The sequence below is a fragment of the Hypoxylon trugodes genome, assembly GCF_022578975.1.
Source record: "Hypoxylon trugodes strain CBS 135444 unplaced genomic scaffold F4822scaffold_4, whole genome shotgun sequence".
Lineage (NCBI taxonomy): Eukaryota > Fungi > Ascomycota > Sordariomycetes > Xylariales > Hypoxylaceae > Hypoxylon > Hypoxylon trugodes.
In genome coordinates, this window is record NW_026250019.1 from 3621199 (window position 1) to 3634186 (window position 12988).

Below are 12988 nucleotides of genomic sequence, written 5' to 3' on the forward strand. Positions count from 1 at the left end.
AGTGATCATTGTTCCCTATAGTGAACTAACTGAACATGTATCAGGCTATAAGGCGCATTATTCCAATGTAAGGATCTTAACGAATTAAACAAGGTGCCTTGTGTACCCGAGTTCGTACAAAACCGGAAACGGAAGCGCTATCAACAAACCGCCATGTTTATGATAAAGACAACAATAACCGTTAACTCCGGGGGTTCTATCTACTGATGGAGGCACAATATGATCGAATTAATCGAGAAGTATCGTATCGTACCACTTTAAAATATGAATCGTCGCACTCTCAGGAGCTCACGTAAGCCATCTCTGCAAAGCCAGGCATATTTAATACGAAGCTTTTTTGAGTCAGATTTGAAGCAAAGATTTTATCTAGAAAAATTCCATGCTAAGGGCGGCCAAGGTGGTGTATACAAGGTCAAGTATGTGTCGTCATCGGTTAAGGCATCTAATCAGCGGTTGCTAGTGCTCAAAATCGCAGATCCCCAGAGAGGTTCGGACGTCGAGGGGTTACGGAGGGAGGCAATTATCCTAAAGGTAATGCGAATATATTCCCGACCTAGATTAATAGCTAACGATGTTGTAGGGTTTGAGGTATTGTAGGCACATCGTTACGATATTTACTAGCCCCAACGACCCTCTGAAACCGGCTAGGGAAAGCTATGGCTGGGCCTGGGCATTCCTAGAACATATCGAGAATGACACCCTCACGACTTTCATGGTGCGAGCGAAAGAAAAAGGACTTAAGGTTCTGCCAAACCGTTTGCTTTGGTCAATATTCTTCTGCAGTCAGTTTTCCTACATTAATCTATCTCCGATGGTTAGAAGTTGACGTTTTCTTGTATCAGTGATCCGTGCCTATATTGCAAGTAAGTAACACTAGAGACTCATTATTACACATAGCCCATCTAGGACCTAGAACTTTTCGATCTAGGTAAATGAATTGAAATGCGAAATTTGCGAGTACTGATCTTGACGGCAGTGGCTTGGCCTGTCAAAAATTATAAAGACCTTGAGACGGCTAAGGCGATAGATCCTAGCGGACTAGCTCAGTAAGTGCCCATACCATAAACATCCAGCCTATCCCGGAGGAAACTCCTGGGACACGGTCGAATTTAATTTTGTAGTTCCTAAAATACTCATTCATTGTTAGTAACGACATACACGGCGATAATCTTCTGTTTGGATCATACATGCGTGGCCGCGAACACGGCCTCTCCCCGATATTGAAGTTACTCGACTTTGGGCTAGCAGATTTGTCGTAAGTCGTATACCTTCCTATGTACTTTGATGATTGAAATGATTCCATACGTTGCTAAATGTCAACTCAAATCTAGGGAGGAAGATAGTCATGCCCGCCAACACCCCACAGGCGAACAGAGCAACATATTGGACATAGGTATAGTACGTAAAGAATATCCATCACACCTACCCAATTCCCCAAGCCAGGTTTCCATTTAACTAACGCGAGAATAGATGATGGCTAGCGTAATAGGGCTTCAAACAGACCGTAAATACTCTGGAGAAGAAATGGAAGTGGACCTATCCGAACTCGGCCGAGCCGACGACGTCTTGTCGCCCGCTGCGGGTATATTAGAAGATTTCGATAATGGCACGCCGGACCCGTATCCTCTCGTCGATAAAGATTTACGACTCGTCCTTGCCGCGTGTTTGGCCGTCGACTATCGCGATCGCCCGACGTTGGAAGAACTTGAGAGGTGGGCTGGGGCTAAAATCTTGAATACCGATCCAAATCAATACGCGCACATTAATCGTGGAAGAGAGCAGGAGACTGATGAAAGGATTCACGCGATTGTGCAGGCTTGTATATTTGATGCGTAGGTGGGAGTTTGGGCTCTTGTCTCAGCTAGTGGATGCACCAGGTTAGGGTTGCGGCCGTATCCGGGTACCCAAGTACTCGGCCGTGTATATAGGTATTGGGGTTGCTATTGACTGGCGGAAGTTTTTATCGTACTATAAAGAAGGGCTATCAGGCCTCAATATGATATCCCAGCTTGTCGATAAACGTCGTCGATAAGGGCTCGGCTTTCAAGGCTGCTCTATTCCAGGAATACCCGGGTATGTGAGGTTAAGATGGTGATAGGGATGATGCTGGTTGAAAATGTGGGCGTCGGCTGGATAATCCAAGACATGGGACATCCCCCGACAATAAAATTGGCCCTCCAAACGTAGCCGTAGGAAAAACCATTAGTTCTATCAGGTACTGAAGCAATAGGTGCGCTAACACTGAGCTCGATTCACCCTTTACTATCTTGACCGGGAAACCCCATAAGTAGCTCGAACATACGGTGATGTATTAGGCGGGAAAACTTGAAAATATTTCCAAAGATCAGGCCCCTCACGCTTGCGCAATCGACGTCAGCGGTGGTGCGCCACGGTGGTACACGATAGAGCCACCGGAAAATGTTTTACGAACCCGATTACGGCAACACAAAGCGATGGATTCGCTTCCGAATATATAAAGTAGCAAATAAGTCTCGGAATTCGCTCTAGCAAACCTCGTATTGCTCTGTTCCTGGCCGATTTAGTCTTTCCAGGTACGAAACCAATCAGAAGCTGCAAGCCGCAAGGGACGGTCAACTACATCTCGATCACTGGCTACGATATCTTTCTCGATCCCGTATCCGACGATAGTTAGGTCACCATCTTCTTTAGCATCTCCTTATCTAGTTTTTAATCGACGAATTGAAACCCGCCGCATTTCTAGCTTAACGAAAGTGGCGCACAGTAGACAGAAACCTCTAGGTTCCATTTTTAGATCCGTCGCTTTCAAGTGTAACAATATGACGCGTTGTATCAATTGTAAAAGAGTCTCGAGGTGAATTAAAGGATTTTAATCAGTCTCTTCCGGGTGGACTTTCGGTCTACGCCTGTCTGAGATGTCTTGCTTCACTTCGCGTTCCGGTTCTTACACCAGCGAATCTGCCATCACCAACGAGCGTCATGATTGCCATCATTTCTACTAGGAATCCATCTTCATCATCTGCGAATCTGTCCTCAGGCAAGCGCATTATAAAAATAATAATATCTGTTTCTACCGTCGTAGGCGTCGCATTGGTTATCGTATTTGCAATCGCTTGTTATGCGATACTTCGCCGCCGGCGACAAGCCTCCCTTCTTGCCTTTCAGGCTGCGCGCCTCCGGGATCCAACTTTAACTTGGGAAGAACATGCCCGAAGACGTCGATTCACAAATTCACGGCTCTTATTCGAGGAAGAGGTACAACGTAGCACAATCATCCGAAAATCGCTCCAGAGCCGTACATCGCTCGCACACGCACGAATACAGAGACTCGGAGGAAACTTTCACCCTAAGAATAGTAACACCAAGGGAGTCAAGGACGGAGATGGGATAGGACTTCAGTCGCAAGAAGGCCATGGACACTGGCTCTACCAGGTGTCATACTCGGAGAGTCAGCAGAGACTCTTGGGAGGTAAATCCTCTCAACCACCCACGCGATATTTGCAGCCTACGGAAGAAGGCGACGAAAGTGTCTCACTACCCCCACCACCCACACGGCTCAAGACGCCACCACTGCTAGCGCATCCAGCATTGAGGGATTGGGCTCCGGAGATGGTGCGGGCGGGGTAATAAAGAGGACGTTTTGACTATTTTGATCCTGATTTGGTGGGCAGGCTGCGTAAATTGAATTCTGTAGTATTTTGAACTGACGGACTCTAGAGTCCATAATGTAATCTTAGTCTATCGTCTGGAACGATTTCTCTTTATTATACCCCTAATGCGATCAAACCTCCCCATATAGATCAAGTTTCGCAATAGCCTGTTCGCTCCTGAGTTAGCCTTAGTCCCAGAAACATCCTCTCATCCAGGGCTTAATATAGCCAGGACTTGCCCTCCAATTGCGAGTGCGTCCTGACTGCCAATAGGGGGTAGGGCCATCGCGCGCAACTCTGAAAGCCTCGACATTGGAGTATGGACAATCCGAATCTTCTTCACCACGCTCAACTTTTCGGAGATATTCGTTTTGTTCTCGGTTTAAATTCGTACAGCGAACGCTGAAAATCTCCTTTCCAACCGCATCATGTCGATCTGAAAGGGTACAGATGAAATTAGACGAGTTGTCATTATGCCATAAGGGATTGATGCGCTTGTCGTTATAGAAAGGAGAGGGAGGGAAGCCAGACTTGATCTCCAATGTTTGTATCTTAATTAATTTGTCGATACTCTGTTGTTGTAAATACCGAAACAGTTTCCCGGCGGCTGAGAAGGTCACATAGGGCTCGGTGGGGTTGTCCTCATCCGCTATTCCAAGTTGAAAATATAATTTGAGATGGCATAGTCGGGGAAATGATGCAAGTATCCTGAGTGCTTTATATGGCCATCCATCGTCGCGATAGAGGTCGAGGCCCAGTTCCTCGATGTGTGGACATCCGTCGCGAATCTTGGTTAACGTCTCGATATCAATGGCCAACTTTTCCCACCTTCCATAATAATCCTCCTTCTGGTGGATAGTCAGCCTTTTCAAGCTTTGCCTATGTACTAGCACAGCCTCCAATAAGGACTTCGACCCATTGACACCTTCGGGTCTCGAGATAGCAATGCTCTCAAGAGCACTTGGGACTTGATTCAGAAAGATCATGGTAAGCCCAGATGCATAAGAGCTGTGGAATTCTTTCAGAGACGTAAGATGCGGCGCGACTTTAAGTATAAGTTCTGTGTTATTCGTTGCGAGATGTAGAAGTCGAGACCAGTCGAAGTTATCCGCCCAGTAGCTCGTTTCGTAAGTGTAGTCCTCGTAGATGCCGAAGGGGTAATTGATTATATCTAACTCTTCTAGAGCAGGTAGACGCTCCCCATTAACGAACCCGAAACCTCCCGCTCTGTCCTCGTTGGAGGATGTACTACAGATTAATCCATAATGGGGCTGCGGTCGGCAGATATCAAGTCTGAGTTTGCGGAGATTTGGGCATGATAATACAACGTGTTTGAACGGCCTAGACCAGCGCAACCCTTCCTTCGAAACACGATAGATTATCTCCAAGTTTAGGGAAACCAGATTTTCATTTGCTTGAAGTCGATCAATGATCTCGGGATCCCTTGCAGGGGAATGATTAATTACCTCAGCATGTAAATGAATCGAAGGTCTTTCTCGAAGAAGCTCGACTATTCGCTCGGGTACCTCGGTTTTCGACCACACCACGTCGGTAAGGCCAGTCATCTTGGGGATCAATCTGCACAATCGGGGGAGAAAAATCTCATCCTTGTCGTTGCGGACTTCTAATCGGCGGACAGCTCCAAAGGTCGCGGTTTTCTCTATATATGCCAGCCGCGTGGTTGAACTAGGGTGGGGATTGCCTTTCACGTTCTCAAGTAAAAGCTCTCGGTTTTGGGTATACCTCGCGATACTATAGTAGTTGGAACAAACAAGAGCGAGAGACGAGATTGTATGCGGACTTGTGTCGTGTAATAAATCAGCAATCATTGCAATGACCTCGTTACCTAAGCATGTTAAGGTTGGTAGCTGTGGATTCTCTGGCTGAGGCATTTGTGGTTCAAGCAATGCCGACGGCTGGTGTGAAGCCGGGAGCTTGCTTTGAAACTTGGACAGCATGGTGATAATTCGTTAGGGTGCAGAATTGGTCGTGAGTTAAAGAATGTTTGGTCAGCATTCCCTGGTTGGCTTCAAACATCTACCTTGAGAATTGGCGCCGACTACTCATAGAACGATCCAAAATACGATGCCTGGGTACTAACCAATGTGATATCGCCATGACTATCATCATCGTACGACGATAAATCTCAACTTATGTTTAGTAGTTGTACCTCGCTAATGAGTCATAAGATGATTATGGAACACACTCTGTTGGTGATGTTGGTGTATGTAGGTATCTGGAGTGATACTAGAGGTGCTGAATTAGTGGTTAAATAGGGCTGTTGGGTTTGGAGATTGGCCTCTATTTCCCCTCTTTCTGCGTGATGTGGGGTAATGTACTCAGGTACATAAGTAACATTTGAAACGTGCAACATTTTCACTTACGATATACTTTTGTAAGAGCCATTAAGCTCTTTAACTTCCATCCAAGCTAACTGAAGAAATTAATTCAATTCATCAAGCTCTAAGTACGCTACAAATAAACCGTGACATTAGTAACAAACAAGTATCTCACTCATAATCGTGTCATATGTGTAACGAAGACATTAAGCTCACTACAACCCCGCTCTTCGTACTATTCGTCTACATATTTCCACTTCCCATCTTCAAAAATTAGCTCGCAAGCATAGCCCAGCATAGCCTCAGTTCATTATCTTCAGAGACCTCAACACTCCCATCGATTTTTACTTTTAACATATCCATCAATTCTCATTGCCCGAGTATGATCTAAATATGACCACCGATTCGCGTTCCCTGCGCGACTACGTCGAAGAACCAGATGAACTTTTCCAACTTCCCGATAAGGAGTTCTTCCCACTTATCTATGATGAATTCAAGCCCGAGGTAGATCGGCTCAAGCGTGCCTACTCCGTCGGTGGCAATGACAGTAAGCCATCGGCCGTATCACCCTCAGTGATACTATACGGAGAAGAGTATGATGAGGTCAATCGTACCCTCGTTGGACTGCTAGCATTGAGATGGGTTCATAACAATCAATACGATATACTAGTTTCGAACCAAGCCGAGGCCCTACGACTTTCTCGTGAGTCGTTTGATTGGATACATAACTTCTACAGGGAGTCAATCAAGACCTCGGAAGAATTGTACTTTATCATTACTTCCATAATAGTAAATGATATAGGAAAAGATGACCAACTTGCGATTGACTATCAAACGGCAACTGGAGAAGATATTAGCCATTTAAATCACGACATGATTCTTTTGAAAGCTGCTAGAGGAGGCCTGCTAGGCTGTCTGGAGCGCCTGTCCGAAGCAGATCGATCTGATATGATATACGGCATGGAATTGGGGGCCGAATTCAACTTTGGGCAATTGGCTCAGGCAGAAAATGTGCCTGCTTGCTTGGCCAACTTTGAAAAAATGAGGGACCATGCCCGCAGCTTTCGGCTACGCTTCCTCGAACAAATGCTAGACATTGCGGGCGCCGCCGGCCACCTTGATTGGACTTGCGCAAAAAAGCTGACTCAATCGAATTTTGATGCCTACTCTACAGTATACGAAGTCGGAATAGGCATAATATCGGATGGCTTGACTTTACGCGAGGGTTACGATCTAGTCCTGACGCGTCGCCTCGAGCTACTTCAAGAAAAAGGGTTCCGGAAGTTGGATCTGGAAGTCGAAGATGATCGGGCTCTTGCACGACTCTTATGCATGACCAGTGCTGCAGACCCTGCGACCGCTGAATTATACGACCGAGCGTGGACGACTCTTGAAGACGATGTGAGGCAGTCATTACGCGAATCCCTCAATATTGACGGATCTGTCGAAACCCCAGCCGTACAGGTCACATACATTCCGGCCCTCATCACTCAAGCAGTTGATGCCAGTGGCCCTGGAACGTCAGAAGCTAAGGAGCGTCGGCTTCAGAGCGCACTCCGTTACTTAAATAAAGTAATGTCTGCTCCCGAAAAACCGGATGGGCCCGTTAGTGTTATAGAACGGAATGTATTGGCTACTCTCAAAAACGTGGTACAGAATCCCCAGTTCCGTGAGGACCCTACCACCCTAGAACAAGCCCTAGTACCAGAAAGTCTCGTCGCGAAGATGGAATCATGAACGGCAACCTGGGTTAGAAATCGACTCTCATCGGTGCGTTACAGAGCAGACGATTCACCCCAGTATATTTCCTTGCTTTGCTAATTGGTACGACATACGATTGGATTTACTGCATTATGCATCACTATAGCGATTATTTATAAATTCATGTATTATTTCTCTCTGCGCGACCGTCTTTTTACAAATTACCCTGAAGAAGTATCACCCCACCTTCACTCGCATATTGTTATTGACCTACCCGCGCGTTGAAAAAGATATTAACGGCAAGTATTACTAGGCTGCAAGTGGGACTACGTCTATCTTGAATGGCACTCCGTAGAAGCCTTTTTTTAGGATAGTATACTCTATACACACTATAGAGGCAAGCCATAGACCAAGATGGTCGTAGCCAAGCACCATTCCCTAAACCTTGAGTCGCCAACGAGAAAGAGATACCACATGTTGCCTGTTGAAACCAGCTCACCACCTAGCCAAACAATCGACTGGCCTCCTGGGCTACCTCTCTATCCAGTATCTATCTAGCATAGCCAAGAAAGATTTATATGTTGCCTATCCTTCGTATACGTTCGATCCATGCACCGCACTTTATTTTTACAGGTATTAACAGCGTAAAGCTACTCACAAACTAGTGAGCGACCCGCCACGCATAACCCGAACAGTGCCTCCTCCGCCATGACTAGCGAGCGTACTCGGGCAACTTATATCACTCCCCGCATCATCGCTACTCCCTTGACCATTCCCCGTATGCGTCTTACGCCGTGCTAATTCAACTGCTCTCTCGCGCTCCCTCTCATGTCTCGCAGCAACTGCATCCCGATGTCCCCGCGGAATTCCCCTACGCGAATCACTTCTCGCGCGTAACTCCTGACGTAAAGCCGACCAACTCGTCGAAAAGAAAATAACGGCATTCCATACACCTTGTAGTGGTAGTACGACGGCACTCGCCAGGTTCAACGCGAAACTAGCGCTTTCGGCGTAGATTAGGTCGTGTACACGGTTTACGCTGCTCGGCGTCCACGTTACGAATACGCTGATCGCGAAGACGAACGACGTGCGCAGGTAGGCCAGTTTGACTGGATCCATGTGACTGAACCGCACGCGCCAGCGTTGAATATTTGCCCGTACCCTGGCGCGGAGGTTTTCACGTGGTGCTGGGTCCGCGGTTATTCGGGTTACGGTTGTCTGGTACGGGTTTGGGGGCGAGATAGGGGATGAGGGGCCGTCGTAGTAGGGGTGTGTGTCGGGGGGACCGTCGAACCAGTGCATTGGTGCGGTTGGGGAGGAGGGGCTGGTGAGTGTGGAGGCTGGAGCCGAGGTGGAGTTTACGGTTGTTACTTGTACGACTTCGCGGTTTATGCTGCCCATTACGGCTGCGTTTGTGAAGAGGGTCTGCTGATATCATTAGTTATCTTAGTCTAAGCTGTTAATCACGCGAAGTTGGATAATGAACTTACTTTCTCTCCTGAGTCACGCGACATTGGCGGTTCATGGGTAGGGTTGCTTAGAGATAGGTTGCGTAACTGGTTACGCTGCTTGAAGACATAGTAACCGACGGCTATGTAGATACAGGTTGAGAGGATGATGCAGACCCATATTGGGAGGTAGTACGTGTAGATGCGAAGGTTGGACCAGTCCTTATCTATCCAACACCATATCTAAGCTAAACATCAGTATATATAATAAAGGCTTGACGCGAAGGGATAGAGGTGGCTTACCGTCGCATCGCCGTATACATTCTGCCCGTCTCCACCGTGAACAATAAGTAGCCATAACGAGGGAATGAAGGGTATTCCGTAGCAGACGAGGAAGTACGCCCACCAGTAACTAAGAAAGCTCTTCGGGTTGGCGGAGAAGAAGAATACCATGTATACATTGACTGCCATGGCAAATGACCACCATGGATCTGATTGCATAAATCTAGTCTGAGATCAGCCCGGGTTCACTTTCCCACCCCTGAAAGGAATTACAATTGACTTACAGTTCAAACATGAAGGCTTGTGCCTGGCATAGATGGCTATTCGACCCCGCTAGTACCCCTGAATATCCTATTAAACAAGCAATACTAGCTCCCAGGTTCGCGAAAGAGGCGAAAACAATGAACGTATTCGGCACGGTACGAAGTCTTTTGAAAACAGCGTAGGCGACGAATATGAGAAGGACCCCAGTGACGGACAAGGCAGCACCCAATCTCTCGAAGATAACGATGGTTTCGATATGCTGCTTTGTGAAAACATTGGATGTGGTGGTCTGACCCGATCCATCAGGGTCGTCTATGTGTATCGTACTATTCATAACGGCTATTATCACGTCTTCGGAGTAATTCGGAGTTCATAGGAATATTGATTGAGGATGTAACTCGTCAGAGCGAGGAGGTGAAGCCGTATGAGCGCCGTCGTGCTTAGTATAACTCAAATCCAAGAAAGTAACCAAATTGAGGAGGTAAGTCGGTGGTAGTCAGCCTGGTTTCGCCATGAATGGAGATGAGCAGGGTATTTGAGTCTGATAATGTATCTCGTTATACAATCACGCTCCGCGATTCCAATATCCGAGGAAGACCGATAACACCTAGTAAAAAGAAATGTAAAGAGATTCTCGATAGTTTGACTACACTAGACTAAGACAAAACAATTGCTATAGAATAGGAGACCCGTGTGAGTGGATGTTGAGGAAGATGACTAAAGTGAGGACGCGATGGATCAGGTTGAGTATGGACACAAATCCTCACGTTTATGAATGAGATGATGTGACCTATTACTAGTAAGGAAAGTTTTGAAGTTAATGATTGAATAGGGGGGGTAGGTTGGTAAATAGTGAAGAAAAGCGAGCCCAGAAGGGAGTTGCTTTAGGTAGGTATGCCACTCGTTCGAATAATAGGGATTGACTTCGGAGTAACAACAACGACGAAGAAGTGTAAAAGGTAAGTTGAATTAAGAATTATAATTGAATTACTGCGTGGCCCAACCGAGGCGCGCTGTATGTATAATAAGGGTTAACGTGAAAATATCGAGGTATCGATAGAAGCGAAATAGTAGAAGAGCTTTGGGACGCAGGTATCCGCAGCCTTCGCTTCCCGGTTAGATATAAACCACCTCTGTACTGTATCGTGACGGTATTGAAGGAGGAGTAATGTACATAGGTATCTAGGTAGGGAGAAATTGTTGATTGGATGGATGCATGTCTAAGGACATCCTCAGCCTTGGCTATCTATATGTACAGCTAGAAGAGGCGTCCATGAGTACCTAGATATTAAATGGAGGTTGGTCTAAGGTACATCGGATGCGAAACTGAAGGAGAGAGGCGAGTCGCAGAGATGAGGTAGAGGGTGGTAGCATTGGTCAGCAATTTACCAGTCCACCCCATTGTTCCTAGACTTAGACTTGTACCTGCTTTCATTTACATCGTTACACGACCAGGCAATACTATCCGAGGAAATAGAGAACTAGACATGGAAGGCTGCAAGGAAATCACGGTAGGCCGTTCTCTTGAGAGCATTTTGGTCTAGGGACCTGCTTGTAAGCAATCGCTCACCATGACATTTGGATACGGGAAGGAGTAAGCTAATGCACAGCAAAATTGGTATTAAGTCGCTCACAGCCTTATGAAAAATACTTTCATTCAAGGGATCGATTCCTTCTAGAAAATGCAGAAATATAGCGGACGTTACTACTAGATTTGTTAGAAAAGTCCGTCTAGGCCTTCCCTTCCCGTTTGATCTGGGGGGTGACATGCAGATGCTAAACGCACATGGGAGCATGTAAGGGAAGTATTAGCTTTTCGCCATAGCTCCTAACAAGCCATTTCGGAACGGTAGCTAAAGCGCTGCGGATCTACAGTACAAATACATAAACTTGCGTCAAAATCCCCCGCAGATCTCAACAGCCCGCATGACCACGGAAGCCTTCTGAAATGATACTAAGTCAGGTTACCGAAGAAACCATCAGCTGAAAGAAGGTGCATATCTAAGTGCAATTCGGGATTTTTGGAGGATTGAGCTTTTCACCCCGATCGATTAGACAACTAGGTAGACTTCAGATCTGAGTAGGTAGACATAATTAGAACTTCCAGCGCTTACTCTTCGCAAGCAGCTCGGGCGAATTGCTAGTCTCTTGTAAGTTTAAGTGAACATCGTGGGAAGCAAACAGACCAATAGACTAGACTTGGAGATCCAAACAATTAGGTACGAAGCGAACCCGAACCTGTCTTTAATCCCTGTATCAAATTTATAACATCCCGCGCGTGTCTTACATCCCATCCTTCTCCACGTGGACTCTCTGGTTCTTAAACATTAACAGGGTCTAGAAAAGTTGGTTCGATCGGCTAAAAAGCAACATGTCAAAATTTGTTGCCGATCGATTGGATTGAATTTTCCAGGGGTAACTGCTTTAGAGTGTGCAAGCTCATGATCGACATCCGAAGATTTGACAATTTACTTAGCTGATAGCTATGATTTGCAGCTAAGAACACCTCCAATCAAGTGTATCGTGGGGATCTTAGCAGGGAAGGGTAACGCACCGCGAGAACACGCTTAATCGGCGTGTTCGAATTACCGTTGCGGTGAACAAAGGCATTGATTAAGAGCGCGGGCGGTTTGCTACACTACATGATGCAAGCTGCACCATCGGTCCAATGGCGAACGGCTCCTACAAATTAATGAAATGCACCGAGGCTAAGTACCGCCGATTCGAGGTGCTGGACCAACCGTAACGGAAGGGTAATGCTGATTTTCGGTCACGAAATGAGTTGTCTAGCTATGGTCAAGGTTACCTGCACCAATACCTATGGAAAACTGCAGCTGATGACAAGGCTTGCTGCGACGCTACAGCAACTCTTTGATCCGTACTTCCGAGGCCGACCTAGCTTCCAAGGTCCGAATTGAATTGCCATCTTCCTACATATCTACCTAGGTAGGTATCTAGGTACTTGGAGCAGTCTCAACAGGCTAGGCACATAACATAATCTAGACAAGGGGATATGTCTCTGTATCCCTGCCAAGCATTACGATCGTTGAAATCAAACTGTCGAAGAAAACTAAGACTTACATGTACGTAAGTATGTACATACCTCATATTTAAATACGAGTGGAGTATTCAACGGGAAGTTAGAACGTGAGACCCATCTTTTACCCGTGGGGAGTAAAACCCGGCGCTTAAGTATTGCCGTTTGTGGTAGCTAACGTTAAATTCTCGCGAAATGATTGGCTAACTTAGATTTATCCCGCTGAACCCAGCGTGTTTAGCTGGCTGGTTTAGCTTGGAAACCTTCAGCTCATGGACAGAACGAGCC

At 46.4% G+C, this 12988-nt stretch overlaps 5 protein-coding genes across 5 annotated transcripts; 3 read left to right on the forward strand and 2 right to left on the reverse strand.

The window, feature by feature from the left end:
- The first annotated feature begins 20 nt into the window (after positions 1–20).
- Positions 21–2397, forward strand: F4822DRAFT_233277 (kinase-like domain-containing protein). Its single transcript, XM_051454169.1, has 7 exons — positions 21–531; positions 581–782; positions 843–863; positions 977–1046; positions 1148–1255; positions 1332–1398; positions 1471–2397. The coding sequence occupies exons 1-7, from the start codon at positions 265–267 to the stop codon at positions 1834–1836; spliced, it is 1101 nt and encodes a 366-aa protein (XP_051316114.1). The 5' UTR covers positions 21–264; the 3' UTR covers positions 1837–2397.
- F4822DRAFT_233278 (uncharacterized protein) lies at positions 2398–3712 on the forward strand. The gene has a single exon (XM_051454170.1). The coding sequence runs from the start codon at positions 2959–2961 to the stop codon at positions 3604–3606; it is 648 nt and encodes a 215-aa protein (XP_051316115.1). The 5' UTR covers positions 2398–2958; the 3' UTR covers positions 3607–3712.
- On the reverse strand, positions 3712–5699 carry F4822DRAFT_233353 (uncharacterized protein). Its single transcript, XM_051454172.1, has one exon. It carries the CDS (start codon positions 5585–5587, stop codon positions 3818–3820), a length of 1770 nt encoding a protein of 589 aa, XP_051316116.1. The 5' UTR covers positions 5588–5699; the 3' UTR covers positions 3712–3817.
- A 331-nt stretch (positions 5700–6030) lies between these two features.
- Positions 6031–7916, forward strand: F4822DRAFT_233317 (uncharacterized protein). Its single transcript, XM_051454171.1, has one exon. The coding sequence runs from the start codon at positions 6362–6364 to the stop codon at positions 7703–7705; it is 1344 nt and encodes a 447-aa protein (XP_051316117.1). The 5' UTR covers positions 6031–6361; the 3' UTR covers positions 7706–7916.
- Positions 7917–8323: 407 nt separating this feature from the next.
- F4822DRAFT_428681 (uncharacterized protein) lies at positions 8324–9997 on the reverse strand (the record flags this gene model as incomplete). The annotated part of the gene is made up of 4 exons (XM_051460951.1): positions 8324–9094; positions 9160–9360; positions 9421–9622; positions 9684–9997. The coding sequence occupies 4 exons, from the start codon at positions 9995–9997 to the stop codon at positions 8324–8326; spliced, it is 1488 nt and encodes a 495-aa protein (XP_051316118.1).
- Positions 9998–12988: the final 2991 nt, after the last annotated feature.